This window comes from Clinocottus analis, unplaced genomic scaffold, assembly GCF_023055335.1.
Source record: "Clinocottus analis isolate CAN_PGR_092001 unplaced genomic scaffold, fCliAna1.0.p SCAF_7, whole genome shotgun sequence".
In the NCBI taxonomy this organism is placed as follows: domain Eukaryota; kingdom Metazoa; phylum Chordata; class Actinopteri; order Perciformes; family Cottidae; genus Clinocottus; species Clinocottus analis.
The window spans coordinates 3,261,580-3,282,589 of NW_027176229.1; the positions used below are offsets into that span (position 1 = coordinate 3,261,580).

At 43.5% G+C, this 21,010-nt stretch overlaps 2 protein-coding genes across 5 annotated transcripts in view; both read right to left on the reverse strand.

Moving 5' to 3' along the window:
* Positions 1 to 627: 627 nt before the first annotated feature.
* On the reverse strand, positions 628 to 3,141 carry b3galt8 (beta-1,3-galactosyltransferase 8). Its single transcript, XM_068566373.1, has one exon. It carries the CDS (start codon positions 3,003 to 3,005, stop codon positions 2,034 to 2,036), a length of 972 nt encoding a protein of 323 aa, XP_068422474.1. The 5' UTR covers positions 3,006 to 3,141; the 3' UTR covers positions 628 to 2,033.
* A 1,399-nt stretch (positions 3,142 to 4,540) lies between these two features.
* The window catches only part of tncb (tenascin Cb), a 46,889-nt gene continuing 30,419 nt past the window's right edge, over positions 4,541 to 21,010 (reverse strand). For 2 of the 4 annotated variants that reach the window (XM_068604641.1, XM_068604640.1), the window contains 12 exons: positions 18,605 to 18,880; positions 13,170 to 13,292; positions 12,031 to 12,174; positions 11,333 to 11,452; positions 10,938 to 11,081; positions 9,958 to 10,088; positions 9,730 to 9,862; positions 8,815 to 8,966; positions 8,559 to 8,655; positions 7,928 to 8,089; positions 7,139 to 7,302; positions 4,541 to 6,058 (listed from right to left, as the gene is read on the reverse strand). In XM_068604641.1, the coding sequence (XP_068460742.1) occupies positions 5,948 to 6,058; positions 7,139 to 7,302; positions 7,928 to 8,089; positions 8,559 to 8,655; positions 8,815 to 8,966; positions 9,730 to 9,862; positions 9,958 to 10,088; positions 10,938 to 11,081; positions 11,333 to 11,452; positions 12,031 to 12,174; positions 13,170 to 13,292; positions 18,605 to 18,880 (1,757 nt within the window). In that variant the 3' untranslated portion in view covers positions 4,541 to 5,947. Of the gene's footprint in view, positions 6,059 to 7,138; positions 7,303 to 7,927; positions 8,090 to 8,558; positions 8,656 to 8,814; positions 8,967 to 9,729; positions 9,863 to 9,957; positions 10,089 to 10,937; positions 11,082 to 11,332; positions 11,453 to 12,030; positions 12,175 to 13,169; positions 13,293 to 14,708; positions 14,982 to 18,604; positions 18,881 to 21,010 lie in introns of all 4 variants that reach the window. The other 2 variants (XM_068604644.1, XM_068604642.1) reach the window with 2 other exon arrangements.

The following is a 21,010-nucleotide window of genomic DNA, read 5'->3' on the forward strand; positions in this document are numbered from 1 at the left end:
TGCGTCTGTAGTCGCTACAGCCAGAGTCAAACTTAAGGTATACTATATGCTTTGGAATCCTCATTGTTAGTTTAATACTACAGTTTCTCACTTCTTCATGTTCACACCCAGAGTTCAATAAATGTTTGGTCATGGAAATTTGGTTTAAAGTCACGGAAATCATTAGTCAAAATGTGTATGAACCCTGAGAAGAAACGAAAGCTGCGGCCGGGGGGCAAGCACACACACTTCTGCTGCCGAGAGGGAAGCGAGCTGCTGATGTGTGACAGGAAGGAGCGTCTGAAGGCAGACCACCTGCTGTCTAATATGATGTGATATCAGACGGCATAAAGGCAGAGGTCGAAAATTCACGGCCCGCGGTGTGTGTGTTTGCATATGTGCATGTACATACATAGGCATAGCAGTAACCAGCCACCCCATGCATGTGTCCCAGGGCCTTCAAGGGCCCCGAGGGCAACATGTGGAAGTGCACCTCCCCACACGGCACCAGGACTTGTTCAGCCTCAGCCCATCAACACCTCCTCCCCACACGGCTCCAAGACTTTAACACACCCGGTTGTTAACATATATAAACAAAACAATGTGTTCAATATTTACATCAGACTTTTATTTTGTCTAGAAGGAACAGCATTTATTACAGCATGAAGAACTTAAAGTGACACCAAATGCAGCAGCAGCAATAATAAAAACACAACAATAGCAGCATGAAGAAAACTCACATACATGAAATACGAATGCACTGACAAACAAGTAAATATGTTCTCATTAATATGCAGTACAAAAGAAAAGTTGCTTCAATATGCAGGGATCAAACTGTACTGAACTTAAAAGAAAAAAATAAGCTAAATTATCTTAAATAATCTTTTGGGAGATTCTTTTTTATATTCACAATTACCCCTGGATAAAGGTCAAAGTCTATCTGCACCAGGCACGAAATCAAAGTCCATTTCCATCACCTGCTGGCATGTGCTGCCACCAGCTGGCTATCACGTGCAACTACATAAATAGGCACACAGTCAGAAGACAGTAAATAAAGAAGGCACAGCAGCAACCGCATTAATAGGCTGCAGGTCGCATTATAAAGGCAACATTCTGTGAAGGTCTCTCTCATCCATTATACACACAAACACATACACACACACACATATATATATATATATGTATAGACAAACACAGTGTTTGAAGCGTCATATGGCTATTTGTCATTTAAGGTCCTGGGAATTACAGCAATATGGATGTTTAGTCTTTGGTGTAAACTGAAAACTCTGCACTCTAACAGCTACCTTCATGAGCAATTAGAGCTGAAGCGCCTGATCGACAACAGAATAAAGCAACTATTATGATTAGCAGACTAATTACAAAACTCATCAGGCATCATATCAATACTCAGTTCAGGAGGTACGAGGTCTTTGATGATACAAACGTTCACTACTTCCTGACATTTCATAGACAACAGTATGAACAGTTTAGTTTAAGTCAGCTCATCGTTGCTCTAATTTGAATTTCTGACTTATTTATCTTTTTTTAAATGCTAGAAGTAATTATATTCTAAAAATGTGAATCAAAACAGAGAAAGGCAGCTAATCGTGCTATTTGAGAAGCTATTTGGAACGGATTCTGCATTTTCTTGTCTGTGGGTCCGCTAACTATTTAACAGCTACATTCTTTACCATCTCGGGGAACCTGGACCTGTAGAATCAACAGGAAGTGCATCTGCAGGTCTCAAGCTGCTGCTTTTCTTTGTCTGACGAGCACAAACGGAAGATGTGGGTCACTCAAAAGACGACATTTGAGCATTGGAAGAAGTCCAGGATGGCTGAGAACTGCTGAACTACCAATGTTTGACTAATTAATTCATTGACAAACTGGCTTCTGAACATTCTTTTACACCATTGTAAATATGTGTTAACTCCCTGATAACTAAACGTGTAAGTCACGTGTCTTATGGCTTCCGGTCCTTTACAGCATTTATATAGATATATAATATAATTGCAAGTAATAACTGTGAGGCACCCAGTGTGTCATAGTCGCCATCAGCAGCTGCTGTGGCCCTTGGAGAAGTCTTGCCACAGGTGCAGCAGCTGGGGGGGCTTGAACCCGTTGGCGAGGACCAGTTGAGCGAAGGTGCACCTGTCGTACTCCAGCTGTCGGACTTCGAACAGGTTCCTGAAGGTCGGCAGGCCGAGGGAGTACACCGGCCGGACGCCCAGCACCCGCAGACACAGCCCGACGTAGACGTCCTCCAGGGGGATCACCCTCACGAACCGGGATGCCCATGAGATCCTGGGGGCCAGGTCGGTGGAGAAGACGTACCCGGCCCCGGACACGTATGAGGGGAAGCTGTCCTCCGGGTACAGCTCCTTCGACACGCGCCACTTGCTGTGGCTCTCCCTCCTCGGCCGGCCGTCGCTGATCACAGACCCCGTGATGAAGCCCCGCCCCGGGGAGCTCCTGAGTCTTCCGAGGAGGTAGAAGACGTTCACGAAGGCGTCGGCGTCCACCTTCATGGCGTAGGAGGCGTTCGGGCAGTGGGTCGCCAGCCAGCTCATCATCATCATGGTCTTGATCGTCAGGTTCTGGTAACTGTCCTGGAAGTTCACCTGGATGATGTCTGCGTGCTTCCTGCTCTCCTCCTCCAGCGCGGACTGGACGCCAGAGCCCCGCCCCCCCGGGCCCCGCCCTCCCTCGGAAAGTCCTACGAAGAACAGAGCGATGGTGTCCTGACCCGGAGCGCCCCATGTTTTCCGGACAGCCTCCCTCGCCGCGGCCTCCAGAGGGGCAACTGGGACCATGAAGACCAGGAAAGGGGGTCTGGTTCTGTGCTCGCACACAGCGGGCTGGTTGAGGACATACTCGTACGTTTCAGGAGCTACGAGGCGGTATTCCTCCGCGGGAATGAGACTTGGCTTTGGCTTCACTCTGCTCAGTACGACGTGAGCAGACAGCACGAGCGCGACCGTTACGGCGAGTAACTTCACCAACCTCCAGAGACAAGTCCTTCTCATTGCCCCGACTGCTCCCGCTGTCTGTGGTCGGGCACACCGACACAAGCCCGAAAGACTCCGGGAAGTCACGCCGCGTGCGTGTCGCTGCGGGGCAGCAGGGCAGAACCAGGAAAAGGATATGCGTCGGCTTGGTCCTGTCGCGTGGTCACCACACGGTGTGCTGCTGCTCACCTGATTGGCCGGAATATGAATTCGCAATGGGAAATATTCCTGGAAAAGTAAATAAATTAAACTAAAAAATACTATTGATGACAATAAGTCTAATAATAATAATATGAATAATAATAACAATAAGAGACATATATACAACATATAAAAAGCCTTCAAATATTAATATATACACACGTGTATATATATAAACATAAGGAAATATATACATATGGATGTATATATGTGTGTGTATATATTCTTATTTGCTTAAATTTGACACCTTCCTCATTCCTTTCATAATCATCCATTAACTTAACTACTATTTGCCACAAATAGGCCTTTCATAAAAATTATATAAATATATATATATATATATATATATATATGTGTATATATATATATATATATATATATATTTATATATATATATGTGTGTATATATATATGTGTGTATATATATATATATATATTTATATATATATATATATATGTGTGTATATATATATATTTATATATATATATATATATATATGTATATATATATACATATATATATGTGTGTGTGTGTATATTGTTATTTGACGGCTTTATATATGTTGTATATTGGTCTCTTATTATATATATATATATATATATATATATATATATATATATATATATATTATACTATATATATGTATATATACATATATATGTATATATACATACATATATATATGTATATATACATATATATATATATATATTTATGTATATATACATATATTTAAAAATATATATATTTAAATATGTATAATGCACTTTATGTTTGGAGGTATTGCGTTTCCACACAATTAAGCTTAAAAGGATGCGTTGGATGAATGTACCTCTAAGTGTTCACATAACTCATTAAGTTCATAAGAGAATCCTGCAGTGTGTGTTTTTGTAAATATAGAACTCCTCAGTAAGAACTGGGTAGCCATGCCAGGGCTTACTTACTTTACGGAGCACAAAGAGGGTAACTAATACTCAACCCCAGGACTCCTTCTACTCTTTCCTGTGAGGAAGGCCATGAGATGTGATGGAAAGCTCTGGGGGGGAAATAAGGCGACTGTGGCTCAGTGGTGAGCAGGGTCGTCCTTCAATCAGAGGATCGGCGGTTCGATCCCCGACTCCCGTGATTGCTCCCGTAGCTGCGCCTATGGTTGTATGAATGGTTGATGTTACTGATGTGGCAGCTTGCATTGCTCCTTCCATCAGGGTGTGAATGGGTGAATGATGTCATGTAGTGTTAAAGCTTTGAGTGAAGACTAGAAAAGTGCTATACAAGTACGGGTCCATTTACCAATAGCTAGAAAGTGAGTCAAGATGTGAATAACTAAGGTGCCGGAACTTCTTCCTTTTAAACAAACTGTTTTATTGTAATACAGCTTACAGAGAAACACCTGTTGTTCACCCAGTTATAAACAAACAAAACAATAAAAACAAAACTTAATTTACACAGGCATTCTTTAGAAGGTCAGTGGTTTAGTATGCTGCTGTAGCAGGGGCTGAAAGGCGGGGTGGGGGTGGGGGGCAGGGGGTAAGGGCGCAGGAGGGTAGAAACAGAAACTAGTTCTTCAGTTTCGGCCTGTTCAAACACTATTCTCATAAACACAAGACCTGGCTATATCCAATAGAAATTTAATTGGAATTGGCCGTTTTTTTTAAATGTTTTTGAGCATCAACATCTTTAGTGTCAACCACACAGAACGGTCTCTTGTTCCACATATATGAACTGTATTCACATTTTGCAACAAAAAAAATAATATCATCACCTTGTTTCATTTTATACTGAATAACAGGTCCTGCCTCGGATTCACAAGAGAAACAAAACAAATGGTAACACATCAGCTGTTATTTTCTCTGTTTTCTACAATACTGTGGCTGTAGCATGATGCCTTCAGGGGCTTACTCAATGGATGGAAACATTGCAATTCGCGTGGACATGGGATGTGGCGGGTAAAATACTTTTCCATACAAATTTCTATGTTTTTCTCTGTTCATATCCATCTCTATCACGTTAGATGTTTGCGGGAGATGAGGGAAGTTGGGGAGGATAAAGTGACACTGAGACGAGTTAAGCACAAAGACAAACAAATGGCAAGTTAGACGGAGATATCGGACATCTGAGCAGTGCCATCTGAGGAACATCCCTTTTCAAATGTTTAAATCTGACGCATACGTGTACAGTGCTGTACAAGGAATAGAATTTCTATGACAATCCAGTTGAATTATCACTGTATTTCCGGCCCTGAACCTAAACAAGACCACGTTGCATTGTAAACAGTCTGTCCTTTCTGTAAAACTCCAGATGTGAAGTAGGGAACTGTATTAATCTGTACACAACATAATGCCCAAACTGCACAGTCGCCTCCCCACAAATGCCGCAACACAAGAGAAAGGATCTGAATCGGGGGAGATGGAGTTGTTCTTGCTCTCTTTGGTGCATGAGTAGGATCCACGTGGGCTTGATTTAAGTCCGGTTCGTAACATGCACATCGATTTTCCGCACCGGCAACATTTCCACAGCCGTATCACAGGGGGAGAGCGAGGTTATGGAGTCGAGACTGATCTGTGAGCGAATGAGGGGGGTGATGGAAGGTGTGTTGTTGTTTTTTGTGTGTGGAGGCAGTGGGCTCTTGGCAGTGGCTTTGGTCGCTGCAGGGTGTGTTTGGTGTGGGAGCCGAGGTGGTTTACGGGGGAGTCCAGACGTAGTAGCAGTGTTGTTGTTGTTGGTGGTGGTGGTGGTGGTGGTGGTGTCGGTAGATCGTCTATGACCGTTTCCTCCTTCCCTCCAGGTTCCTGAAGTTGGACGGCCTGATCTTCATCTCAGCGAACTCGATCGAGTGCTCGTGGCCTTTCCAGTGGAACCAGTTCACACCCTGGAGGGGAGGAGACGGACAAAGAATGTTGGTCAAAGTAGAAGTTCAAGTGTGGGTCATGACTTGACTCACAATACAGCCAAAGCCACCCTATTGTCACACAAGAACAGTCATATTGGACAATACGTCCCATGCCTACACTTCTAAAAGTCTTGCTTTCTGCCACATCTGCTCCTGGCCACTAGGGTATGAATAAGCTCAGGAACATAAGAATAGTTGTCGTGGCAAAAAAACTATTGACGTGTTTACCTGTTTTCACTCCCAACTCTTCAAATACTGACGCTTGTTCAGTGACCTTTGGCTTCTAATACCACCGAATCACTCTTAAGCATCTGTATAAGACGCGCTTTAAATGATCTCCAATGAAAACCAATCCACGTCAGTGTTGGACGCTTCCTTGCAGGCAGAATAGTGGCACGTTTGACAATAACAAGGACTTATGTGTCTCCTCTTGTGCCTAGTGCATGTGGATCACAATATAGCAGGGATGGAATTAATCTGCAGATGCTCTGGTTAAACAAAAAACCAAACATTTCCAAAGTTAACCAAGACATTTTGGCCTGTAAGAGACGAGGTAAACCTGTTTTTTTTTATCTTGCTGTAATTGCCTTTTGCAACAAGAAAAGTGAATCAACATTATCAACCATGAAAGGTCGTCGTACAAACAGTCATAAATCAGCACACTTAATATTCATAGATCCAGTAGTATCCAACAAACGTACACAAACACGTGACTGAAATCATGATTTGTCCACGTCACGCCTGGGGGAAACGATGAAATGAAACCAGTGGAACTCCCTCAGCGAGCCGTAGAACCCAGTGAAAGATCCTCAGTCTGCTCAAGGACTAATGAAACTCAAACATCAAAGACTCTCTAAACCCTGTGGAGGACTCTGGGAGCCCATTCAAAGACAAGTAAAACCCTCCCTGGAATCCTCTTCAAATTTCAACTGAACCCTCGTCAGAAATCATGGAAAACTCTCATCTCAAAGAGAAATGGAACTCTATCAAGGACTCTCCGTGATCCCAGGAAAACCCTCAGGGAGCCTAGTTCTTACAGTAACTGTGGACATACTGTACCTTGCTGTGGCTGTTATCTCCATATCGTCCCATGAGGTTGACACGGTGACAGTTCTTATACCAGAAGGCTCCCTTATAGGACAGGGCACAGTTTGTGACAGCGATGTCGTTGTCATGGTCATAAGTGGAGAAGGGACGGCCGTGGTGGTAGGTCATAGAGTCACCTGCAAAGATACGCAGCAGAGTTGTTCAGCTGCATTTATGTAGGAAATAAAGTATATTAAAATGATCTATGAAGTAAGATGACAGTATACTACAAATACACACTTTGGTTTAATTTTCTAACACTGAGACGCATTTTGGCAAACACATTACATCTAATTACATCTGTAAACAGTCACTCAGGATAGAAAGATAGAAACTTATATACATAACATACTCACAACAAACAATACATATGTATGTCTCTCAAACAACCTTAACTCTAGAAATAATTGGAAGAGTAAAATCATGTTTGAATCCTTTGACGTTTGAAAAACAATTTAAATAAAGTATAAGTACTAGTGTGTGAGATGTAGTGGCCTCTAGTGGTGAGGTTGCAGATTGCAGACAACTGAACGCCCCTCTGCTCCCTCCTCTCTTTCTAAAACGTGCCGGAAAAGTATGGTGGCCGTCAGGTAACATAAAAACATGCAAATTCAGTGTTTGGTTGGTCGTTCTGGGCTGCTATAGAAAAATGGCGGACACTAAATGTGGATTAATCTGCTGCAATAAATAGTCCCTGACCAATGTACTTCTCACTAACGTTTGATTAACTGAACAGGCTGCAGGCCATATGGTCAACGTTACCTGCTGTTCCACTGTATCCTCCTACGTGGACCTTGTAGCGGGTCCGAGGTTCAGAGATGGAGAACTTGTCGTACTGAGCGTAGGCGGTTTCTCCCTTATCTTTCAGGTCCACTCGCAGCTCATACTGACCTCCAGCTGTGATCTTATGCAGGTTGGAAAGACCTGAGTGAGAGAGATTGAAATATGTAAGATGGATGGACAGCAGTAATGATAATTCCGTGATAGCTTTGAGATATTATTTTCAGATAATACCTTATAAGTCAAAATATATATCATGATTGGGGTTAAATAATATCTGCAGGGGGTTAACTGTAGTTAGATTTTAGCTTCAAAGTGTGTTTACTTCATTCAATATGTTTAATTAAAACAACAGCAAGATAAGTGCACTCTTTCCACAGGCTCACTCGTGGCGGAGATAATTATCGTAATTAAATGAATCAATGTTAAAAATTAATCCACAGAATGCAATGAATATATAACCACACAATATGGATGCCACTGAAACACTGGATGCTCTTCATTTTTGCTAAATCACTTTAATTACGAGCATATTTATGATGTTGCTTTATCGTTGTGTTCTGGACTACTGTGTTGTGCTCTGATTATTATTATTATTATTATTTTAAATTACCCAGCCAGAATTCATCATTCATGTCACCAAAGCCGGCTGTGTAATTCTTCCAGTTGCGGAAAAACTCCAGTCTCCCGCTTTGTCGTCTGAGGAACACCTGCCAGAGAAAGACAATAGGTCACCAGACTAAACTAATTCTTTTAAAAAGAATTAGTTGAGACTTCAAGCGGTTAATGATAAAGAAATATTGATCAGTGAGGCTTTAAACATCTCCATGAATACTGGGAATATGTGTCCTTGATGAGCGGTGACTTACGATCCATCCGCCTCCATCGATGCTCATGTCGCAGTAGACCTGGACCGGCTGGCTCTCGTCTCCACCCAGATAGATGGTGTACAGGTCTGATGTGGTGTCTCCGTTCAGCAGGGCCTGGGAGCAGTCCCTGGGGAACCGGTACAGCACGCCAGCTGCGAACGCGGACGCACAAAAAAAACAGGATGCAAATGAAAAATCAACAAAGTGGACTAGACACAATATGGCGTAGTGGATGGGACCTCCTACTGCTGATATGAGTCTGGTCTTTGAAACCAAAATCACACAAATGCCACTTCTCTTCAGATATTGGTAGAATGTGGAACTAATCAGTAGCACCTCATGCTAGCTTGACAGGAGGGGAGGTGAAATAACCCTCTCAATTAAAACGACGATGGCCATCTCGCAAAGAGACCTTGACTTCAAGATATGTGAATGGAAATGGAAATTACAAAAAGCTGAGACTTGTGTGGTCCCAATGAGCCCAATAGTATTCATGTGTCACGATGTTAGAACCTATTTCACACAGTGAGGCCATTTTTTGAAACTTCCCTGTTCAAAATATTCCGTTGTGACCTCAAGGATAATCACAGCTTCATGAAATGTTCTTGGTATATTGACAATAAGGGAGTTTCTGGACAGTTTCCAGAATAAAAGTGCTCGACATCCAACTAAAGTAAAAAGGCTATACAAAAACACAGAATGCATATATTTTTTCCATGGTGTTCGGCATGTCTTTGTGCTGTGTTTTAGAGGGATTTAATGGTGTTTTCAATCAATCAATTCTCTAGTGGTAAACATTATATATATATATATATATATATATATATATATATATATATATATATATATATATATATATATATATATATATATATTGTAAAGGACACACAGCCCCGTGTGAAGGAGTCCACTCACTGGTGGTGAAGACAGTCGTGATGACTCTGCTTCTCTTGGGACCAGCAATGGCCTGCAGCTTGACCGAATACTCCGTGGAGGCGCTGAGCTGAGCCATGTTATAGGAGACGGCAGTGGGACTCAGGACCACCTCCTGAAAGAGAAGCACGCTCAGACATTTGATTCAGAAAATCATTCTATACAATGTCTGTACTCCTGAATCTGTGGACTCCTGGTGTCTCCACTCACGCGGATGGTGCCATCTGTAGCCTCGAAGCTGAGGATGTAGCCGGTGATGTCAGCGCGAGGTGGCTTCCAGGTCAGCATGCCGTTCTCTGTCTGGATGTTACTGGCTGCCAGGTCCTGAGGGGCGTCCACGTCTAAAAACAACAGCCGTTTAAATCATTTTACACTTTTTTTTTACGTCTCTTTGTTTCAGCTCTTACCTTTTTGTGACGTCATTCATGCTTTTATCAATCTTTCATTCACATATATGAACACAAAATACAAGTCGAGGCAACGTTAGACCAGCGGTGACAATTAAGCATCAATATCAAGTGTGGGAACTTGAGCTGGGCGGGTTAGAGAGAGAAGGCCGGTGATTAGGATTTCCGACTGCAGAGCTTCAGAAAGTGTCTTTGCGTCTCTATTTTAAAAAAGATAGTTAGGGTGTTTTATGGGGATCTATGCTTACATATTTATCCATAAGCAGTGTACTGCTTGGGGGTCGCCACCTCTAAGTAGCTGCTGAAGAAGCAGACATGAGTACCGTGACTGCAGCAAAGCAATGTACTGCTGTGGACGAGGACGCCAGCAAAACGAATTTCAGCCACCGAAAACAAAGGCTGACTAAAAGAATCTGTCTCAGTTTCAGTGTACGCTTTATTTAGTCTATTTTCAGTTCAAACTCCACACAGGGGGCTGCCGGTCTTCTGCCAGCTCAATGGACACGTTTGTTAGTTTTATTGTGTGACTTGTGTGAAACTGAATCTTCATTTGTATTATTCATATAAAATGCGTTGCTTTGCTGCTGTGCTGGTTCACCTGTCAGATCGAGTCGACTGGAGGTCAATTGACATGAAGTCCTCATCTTGGTTACCTCCCACTCATCTTTTGTTTCAGTTGAAAATATAGTTTCTATCTACAATGAAAAGGCCACTTGACTGGACTTGACAAATGGCCGCTGTCAGTAAAGCTCCGCTCAGCTTCCAGGAGGCAGAATTGCTCACCGGTGGTGAAGTCGGTCGTCGTGGCCGCGCTCTTGGCCAAGTCCCTCACTGCGTACACCTTCACAGTGTAGTGTGTCGCCGGCGTCAGAGAGCTCATGTCAAAGTCCACCACGTTACCCGACACCCGCTCCATCACTGGAGCCACTGGAAGGACACAAACAGGCCGGCCTTTAGTAGCACATCGAGGACGGACATGCTGGATGTAAAGGAGGAAGCAGACTTGTTCCTGAGTCAGAGGACTCTTTCATTTCAAAGTGAATATTGAGATATTTTAAGTTGTCTCACTCAGATATGATCAAAAATCGTAGTAAAAGCAGTGTTTCCCATCATGTCAGCGTGTGTGATTATTCATATATGTATTGTATGTGTTGTACATGCATGCGTGCGCTCGGTACCCGAGTCTGCGCTGTAGGTGATGACGTAGCCGTCTACGGTAGCGATGGCGGGCTGCCAGAGCAGCAGCGCTTCGGTGTCTGTGATGTTGATCGCAGTCAGACCACGGGGCTTATCCAGGGCTGTAAACACACACACACACACACACACACACACACACACACACACACACACACACACACAGAGTGAAATATCTCCATAGACAGAGCTATTGTGGTGCAAGGAAACGCCACCATTCGGCATGCTGCTGCTCAAACACAAATGACTATAAATATGTTGGATACGTTGTTACAGATGAATTTTGTACAGTTTTTCTTCCATTCATTATGCTGCATGTGTTGCTGGAATTGTACTTATTGATTGTTGTGTAATACATTCAATAAGGCAAGACATTGTTTTTGTCTTCTTCCAGACGCAGAAGGAAGACATCCAAAATACATTTATGTTAAATTCACCAAAATTGCCTCAGTAATCAACTGGTGAAGTTTCATAGTGATATATGTTAGTTCATATTTTCACCCAATTCACCTGTAGAGTCTTTGAAATGTGTGTAATTTAACAAAACATCTCAGTTTTCTCTCCACTTCAGCAGCTCTGACAGCCACCAAACTTCACACTTTAATTCTTCTCTATATTGTAAGTGTGCTTTTAAAAACATATCTAGTCTTCAGATATCTAGTGTGTTCCACATCAGACCTACCTGTGGTGACGCTGTCGGATCCGGGCTCACTCTCCCTTTGACCCTTGACAGCGACAACGGTGACCTCATAGGTGACCCCGGGGGTCAGGTTGGGCAGCACAGTCTGAGACTCGGAGCCGTCCACCGTCAGCGTCTTAGCATTACCTGGGAGTGGAAACAAAAGTATATGTATACTTCTTTACAGTCAAATGAGACAAAATCATGATGGATGTCTTATTAATGGTTGTTTTAAACATGTCTGTTACCCAGACACGTGCTTGGGCTTACAATACTTGTTGGCATTTAAGCAGTTTTGTCTCCATATTTGTAGTTTGCAGTTGTTTTAAAGGAATACTTCCTCTGCTTTTTTTTTGTATGTTACCTGGAATTCTTGAAGAAAACTTGTTTTTCCAAACATTCCTCCACGGCAAACAGAATCAAAATCAATAAATGAATTAATAAATCGAATTCTAAATATCAAAGAATTAACTTATTGAACTGAATATGGACTTGATATCATCTTTAATGATTATTGGTTGTGTTACAAACATGTATTAATATCTGAAAGGTCTTCCTATGGAACAGTGTCCTTTTATTATGATGACTAGTATCTTTAGAGAGTGACTAGAGAGACATTTTTGTATCACATCTCTCTCTGTTACCTGGCAACATATAAGGGAACTTGGCATTTCTATATTTATTAATCTAATCTGTGTGGTCACGGGTACAAATTAAAATCTTAAAACATTGTTATTACAGCGGGTGTTGGATCTGATAGAGATTATATATGCAGCAATCAAATTATAATGGCCCTTCAAACTATTTTTGTATGGTTATTTCAATTTTTCTCTGGACCACTCACTCCCTGCTTTGATAGAAGTACCTATAAGTAGTCACTAGGGGGCAGAAGTGGTCCATCATTGGTGAAAAGAGCTCTCCCAGCAGATGATAGAGGATTAAATGGATTGATAGGTCAGCAGTGAGAATGTCCACACAGCCTATAAAGCCCCTCTTGACCTGGAATATACATCTCTGGCTGGAAGAAAGCTCTGACGGGCATCTTTCTGCTTTCTTTCTTCTTTTTCCTGAACGATTTAAACTTTTTGTTTACGTGACACTGCTTCAATAAGCGGCCGGCTTAAAAAAGGAAGCACACTGACCTCCATGAGCAGGCACATAAGTGACCCTGTTGCTGTCCACCCGAGCCTTTGGAACCACCCAGTGCACGGTGGCGGACGTGTCGCTGACGTCGGAGAAGCGGATGCCCTTGGGCGAGCCCAGGTCTGGCACACAGCAGGTGGAGGGATTTGGTGGGGGTGGGTGGGGGCAAACAGAGACACAGTACGGGTTTAGTTTTATATGTGCACCGCTCACTTTAACGGGTGAGTTCTGGACGTATTTTACATTTCCATATATTTTCTTCTTCACAGTTAACAGCAGACAGGAGAAGACACACGTGTATTATTGACATAGTATTGTCACCAAAGCAGATCCACCGCTGTTCTTTTAAAGAATTAAGCGACAGAGGGAGTGCGTATAGGAGAGAGAGAGTAAGCAAGGTGGAGCAGACAAAAGAGGGGCCTGGGGAGGCCCGGGCTCGCGGAGAGAGAGAGAGAGAGGGAGAGAGAGAGAGAAAAAGAGAGAGAGAGACAGACAGACACTTCCTGGCTAACCAGCGAGCCGCAGTATCTTGCGTGACAGACCCGAGGAGATTAACTTGCCCCCATTTCATGGCAACACAAAAGTGAAACATGCGCCACGCAACCCAAGAGTAAAGCCTCACCCCGAGGGAGGACAGGAGACACAGCCATAGACACCCGTTCTCTGTGACACAGACAACTGCTCCCCCTCCCACGCACACACACACACGCACACACACACACACACACACACACACACACACACACACACACACACACACACACTTTACAAAGAGCGACTCCAACACATGGGGCTAGGCAGTCAAAGACAACATTTGGGAGGACGACTGGACGGATACGACACAAAGGAAGGAGCAGAGTAAAGAGCTGAGTAAATGTCTTGAGTGGAGGTGGACTTATTATTATTAGTTTTCAAGGCATTTTCTGATAGTTCTGGACTGAAGCTGTTATGCTTATACCTGCAGAAGTTCAGCAACTTTAAAATCGGATCATTTTTTATATCCAGAATCATTAAAGGATCCGAAAGCATTTTGACCACCACAGGAACCTAACTTACCCCACTAGAACCTATTCAATACTATAAGAATAATAAATTATCAATATAGCTGCTTCATGTGCATCATAACTGATCGGACAGGACACATTTTTAAAAGCTGGTTGATGTCAGCACACACATATCGTGGTCTAGTTCTGATCCAGCAACAGTCGTGGGGGCCCTGAGATCAGCGGACCTGAAGTCGATCCCAGACTGTGTTCTTGGACATTGCTGGTCTGCTGGATTCAGTCTGGAGCACTGACAGACAGGCAGCTTCTGAGAAGACGCGACCAGAGCTCGTCGTTATCATTGAAAGATAACCTGCAGCGCCATGACGCTGTGATACCAGGTTAGAAGACAAAAAGACAAACACAGGGATTAATGACCATGTTTTCATGCCGTTACCACAAAAGGACGAGTTTGACAAGAGAGGACGTGAATGCACATTGACCACGCGGACAAGTTCCCCTGGTTTCTTTGTTCTCCACCCGTTCACCGTGTACCTGTTCTCACCCACTCCTCTAAAGACTTGGAGCGTCTGCCCAAAATGAGACCAAAGATTTTGACTCTGTACTCGGTGTCTTCGGTGAGATCGATGATGGCGGCGCCGCGCTCCTCGCCAACCAGCACCAGCTCGCTCGGCTGGCCCGGGCCATCGGCCTCGCTGACCATCACGACAAAGGTGTCGAAGGCATCCTCTTCAGCCGTCCAGGCCAGCCTAAAGCCCTCAGGGGTGACATCGGAGACTAGGAGAGCCTCCACCTCTGGTTCGGCCTCTGAGTGACAGGGGAAAGTCAGTTTTGCTCCTCTGTGGAACTTAAGAGTGCTTTGACATTTGAAGGAACATGGCTGCCAGAAAGTGTGTTTATATCTTTGTGTAAATGCCAGCATTGGTTATACGGAAGCACGGCATCAGTCGAGAAATAAAGAATGGAAAGAGAAGCGTTTCACCACATATCTGGTGAAAAACATAGAAGGAAGTAATGAGGTGACCCATCAAAGCCAGTGCGGTTAGTAAAATGGAAAACAGATGCCATCAGGAAATCTTTGTAAACCAATATACTCGTCTGGCCTAGAATCCTAAACTATTGTTTAAACTTGAGGGGAAAATTCATTATCTGTATTGATTTCATTGAGTGTTTATATGTCTGTCAATCCAAGTAGTTTTGTTTCCTCAAGCTAAATTGTTTCCATGGTGGTGGCACATCATCTTCACACCATGTAATAATCTGTCATGAGGTCGTTACCAGTTCGGTAACATTGCGTCGCAAATTGCCATTGATTGGAAAATTGTGAGTAAAGGTTCGTCTGCGTCTCTGCATTGACATTAGCTTGATGGAGGCAGTGCAGACGCCACGAAGAAAAGTAACAACTTTAAATGCCTGGTCAGACCTGAAAGTGGCCAAATTGATATTGATGTCTTTGTGAAATAGTTTGCTCTCAAAGATCTACTATTACTTCCGGTCATAGAGCTAGCAGCTGTACTGCCGCAGCTAGGCTAATCGCTAACTAGCCGAGCTAGCGCGAGTCGTTCAGCTCTGAGCTTCTCTTTATTTTCTCTATAATGGGGTCTTTACTCCTCTCTGACTTTTTGTACATATCATTTAAGTTCATGCACCAAATACAAGCTTGATAGCAAACTGATGGCGTGCTTGCTTGTACAGGGCAAAGAGTTCACTGGGTTTATTCAAAAATGTATTATAACTCCCGTTTCATAGCTGCAAACCATTCCTCTTTTGTGGAGCAGTTTACGCCCTGACAGCAAGTGAATCCATATCGCAATGATTCTCTTAGCATTTTGATGCAAACTTTGCCATGTTTTCTGTTGGTGTGTCCATATTTCTGCAACACATTTCAGGCTCGGCGACGTGCGATTGCACTTGAAATAATTCTAATCAAACAAACATTACTCCTCCTCATTATTCTTTAAAACTTTTGAAAAGTGAGCAAACGTAAAAGAGGCTGAGTCAAACTACAGCTCCTTCTCTTACAACGTTGCTCACAACAGAGTGGTGCGGACATGGGACACAGCGCACTGCAGATGGGAGTGTGCGCATGTGGTGCAGTAAAAGCTGGTAGTTAGGCAGTCATTAGCAGCAGCTAATAATGGAAGTGATAGGAAGAGAGGCCGAGAGACAGCAGGAGTCTACAGCTGCTGGAGAAAAAAGCTCTGTTTCTCCAGAGGACGAGTCCGCTCAAGCTAATTAGCAGGAGAAACTTCCGGCTGCAGCACAGATGGATACATGGACCGGACAGAGCTTTAAAAGCAGCCGGGATAGAAGCAGATATAAGTGGGCTCAGAAAAGCCTCAATAAAGCCCAGCGCCACTGCTCATTAAAACACTACACCAAATGTGAGGGTCTCAGGGGTCCTTGAACTAGCCTGAATCCTCCTGCTTTTTTTTTTTTTGATTGTGAGGGAAAACGCATGCGAATTGTTGCGAGAAGAAGTGGTGGAAATAAGAAGCGGAGCAGACAAATCCCAGGGAGCTGTCACTCTTCATTAGCCGCCGGGCAGCTCGAGCTGGTCAGTGGAAGAGAGGGAGGGCCACATCCGTCAGCTAACATGTGCTAGCTTGCTACTGATTTCACCCTCCCACCACCACCACCACTGCTCCAACCCCCCCACATCCCCCTCAAGACCTGAGGGAACACAATCCGCACTCACAAAAGGGAGCCTGTTATTGGAGGAGGTACGCGCCGGCGCCAGCTAACCTGCTGAAAAGGCGCTCTGCGCGCAGAAGCCCAGAGTTCCAGTCTCGCCTGATGACTTTTACGAGAGCTGCTTGTGGTGATATGAATCACAACTGAGTCGAGCTTGTTTCTGGGTGCTATCCACATCTCTTTGTGAGCCCATCGCTCATTTGTTGGGGTAAAAAAAACACTCAAACGGTTCCTCGCTCCCCTTTTAGAGGACTTTGCTTCCCCCACAGCGTCTTCCTCCAGTGGGCCGACGATGACCACCGTGCATAGCATAATCAAATTAGTCTGCGCTTGTGTTCACAAGTTGGAATGTTTTATGGATTAAGTGATGCTAATGAAAAAATGTTAAGATGGTTTCCCCAGCCATTAGCATGCAGACAATGGGCCGTGTTGAGCGCATGCCATATTCTGCGTGGCCCCAGAAGCCCCTGGCACCCCGAGCACCAGAGCCCAGGGGCAATGGCAGCCTGAGAATGAAGAGCGATCCAGGCTTGGGGGAACTGGGGATGCATACAGAAGAGAGGCCTCACACAAAGTGACAAAAGCGCCTCAGGGTTTTTTTTTTGTCCTCTGTCAGTTCTCCCATCTTTCTTCCAGCTGACTGATCCCCATCAGTGAAATGCTGAATGATAATGCTAAATAGAGGCTGACATAAAAATAATTTTAAAAAGTCAACCATGGTTCTAAAATGGTTATTTTTGACATTGTAGTCTTGTCTAAACTGTTTTATAGGGTGACAAAGAAGGTGTAAACCCTCAGAAGGTATTTTGTTATGATTTATGTGTGAAGGTGCCATTATTAAAAGCCACCATTAGACAATTTTGGTTTCGCTGTTAACGGCCCACTTATTAGGCACACATAGTATTTCTCAGCATGTTAATCCCGGGTAATGACTGTGTTTGGTGTAGTGGGTGGGGAAACCAGCGCACCTGTTGTGCCCCAGTTAAACAGCACACTGACCTCTTTTTATGTGTGTTTGCCTGTTCACACAACAGACCAGGTGCTGTTCCAGGCTGGACTCGTACCAACAGGCAGACTGACAGCTCAGAGGTGGATCAAACGCGTATCTGCGGCCGGGCTAATACGGATTGAATGTTTTTTGTGTGGTTGCTGTGGGGTGTTAAGAGTGTTAGCCCATTTCACAATCCCCTCATCAAAGGCAAGGACACATGCATGATGGATGCCTGATGAGGGGGTGTTGTTTTGGGGATTTGGATTGAGCACTCCATTGGATGGAAAGGAGATTTTGTTTACCCCGAGGAGAATAACTTCCAGCTCAGTGGCTGGTAGATTGTCTTCGCACACCTTTTTGAAATGTACCTCCAACGCTGAAGCTACTGTATACCATTTGTGCTCAGAAGGTGGGAGCTGAGTCGGACAAAACAAGCCTCCATCCCTACAAGTAAAGCGTCATGTGATTAGTCACAAAGATTCGTCCAATTAAGGTCGCAAAAACAATTGAAAGTGGACGACTGTTTTGAGATGGACATTATTTTAAAGACCTGGGAAAAAGTCAGAGAGCACAAACGAACAAGAATGCCTTTCAGAGTCAATTTAACACACCAGAGCGGAATCGTCAAACAACCGCAAGTTACTGTAACTAAGAAAGTCCAAGTGGAAAGAGGTTGATTCACTGTGTACAGCAGAAGAAGGAAGCAAAGGAAAGAGAGAGGCCCCGGCGTTGACAGCGTCGATACCTGTGATGGTGTCTGCAAAGACGGGGTCTAAGAGCGCCCCCTTGTGCACCCCGTACAGATTGGCCCTGTACCAGGTGGTGGAGGACAGACCAGAGATGGCGAGGTAGCGAGCATCGGCGGGCGCCGTGTGGTTTTGCCACTCTGCGCCCGTCTCCGCATCGGTAACCTCGATCAGAAAGCCCTCGAACGCCCCGTCCTCAGCGGACCAGGACAGGAGGAAGCTGTCCCACGATACGTCGCTGATGGTGACGTTGGTCACCAAAGGCTTCTCCTCCTCTGGGTGACGACAAACACATCAACACGGGAGTTACAGGACAGACACACAGCATGAAGACAAAAGGTTAGAGCGATACAGGTCCTTCGTAGCCGATCCAGGAATCTTTTGGACTGAAACTCGGCTGACAAGGAGCGGACAGCTTGATTTCAGAATTGTTCCAGAATTGGCTGCGTATGTATCGGTCTAACCTTACGACAGACAAACACACAAATTGTTGGGTTCCATTTGAACCTTTCTTCTTGACAACAATGGCCATTGTGAAATATATAAAACAACAAGACTGAGCTTGTGCTCAACATTCGATGAGTCCTCCTTGGGAATACTTGCTGCTGTAAAAAAAAGAAGAGGGTCTCTCATTTATATTTCAATCAATTCATTTTGCTGTCAGGAGAAGAAAAAAAAAGAAAATAGGTCTTCACTTTGTCTCGGGTGGAAATATTCCCTTATTTCCACCACAAAAGGCCTCATTATCAACGACAGCCTATAGCCATCTCCTCTATATTACCATATAAGTGGGAAGACTTTGAGATAGAAAGCAGTAGACAGACATGCTGATGCAGCTTGTGCGCATTAATGGCTGTGAATGAGCCATTAACATTTGAAGGTGCGGCGTAGCCTGAACGGTATGGCAGGAGTACGCCGTCCACTTCAAAACCCACGGGGAGGCCACGGGGAGGCCATGCAGAGCCACGCGCAGCAGCCTGTAATTGGAGTCCATTGAGTGTGCGAGCATTCAGGGAGTAGATTAGAAAGAGACGGAGATAGATGTTGCAGGTAAACATCAAGGCTTCCATTATCCTCTTTTCACTGTGTTGCAGAGTGAAGCGCAAATGGGGTGGCAGACAATGGGAAAAGGATTGGGGCTGGATGGCTTTGCTGGAATGGGCTGATCGTCGCTTGTGAGAGCTCATATGGACATGGAAAATGCATTTGCTGTATGATGTGTGGTGAGTTTGAGGCCCTGTAGCGTGGAGAGGGTTTGAGTCAGCGTTCTGTGCACTGCTGCAAACCTGTTTTCAACAAAGTTGCAGCGAATAAAACTTGCCGTTCATAAGCAAATTCAACAATTGCTTTATTACACACTCTAATGCAGGTAAAAGCTGATATAAGTATATATATATATATATATATATATATATATATATATATATATATATATATATATATATATATATATATATATATATATATATATATATATATAGTTGATGTTGATGTGACTATCAAATCAAGTAGTGGTCTGACTAGTAATGTTACGTTTGACAAACTTAAGATAGCACTTTGAGTGAACTTCTTATTATAAGTTGACACAACTCATTATTACCTTAGTTGAGTGAACTCAAAAAGGCTTTGCAGCTGGTTGCCTCACTTTTTTAAGTTGACTCAACTTTTTTTTTTTAGAGTGCACTTGATATACTAACACGAACATATGAACATACTTTTTATTGTTTGGGGTTGAGGGAAGGTATCAACTATTATTGATGATATATTTTCAAGGCAAAAAGCTCAAGTCCAGTGGTGTTTATGTCAAGTCGAGTCTGAAGTCATCAAGTTTGTGGCTTGAGTCTGACTTAAGTCCAAGTCATGTGACTCGAGTCCACACCTCTTCTCAATAGGGTAGACAAAAATATTATTTGGCCGGAATTCTTTTTGAAGAGATCGCTAACATTTCTAAGAAAGGGAAAGTGCTTTGGGAAAGTAAACGGAAGCATTATTGTTGAAGAAGCGAGCTAAAATCATGAAAATATGTACTGAGCCCAGGTTTAGCAATGTCCTCCTGCAACGATAAATGGAAGTAAATGGAATTTAATTTGTGATACTTAACCATTCGAAATTACTTTTAAAACATCAAACATCAACCTCTCTCTCCAGAAACATGCTGTCAGACATGTTCCCAAATCGTTCTATTTGGTAGAAATTAGAAATTAAAGTTCTTTGGGTTATCCAGAGTGAAAGGGCTGTTTTTCTGTTTCTGGAAACAGTTGCTGCTGTTACATTTTCAAAATGACATTTTGCAACTGAATTGTATTCATCCCCATTTTTCTGTGGTAAAGGCTGGAAGCAGCTGTGGCTGGAAACCATTACGGCTAATCATTTTTATTTATATTAATTTCTCTGTATTTTGAGTG

Coding starts and splice junctions, on each gene's coding strand:
- b3galt8 (XM_068566373.1), bottom strand. CDS start 3,005: ATGAGAAGGACTTGTCTCTGGAGGTTGGTGAAGTTACTCGCCGTAACG.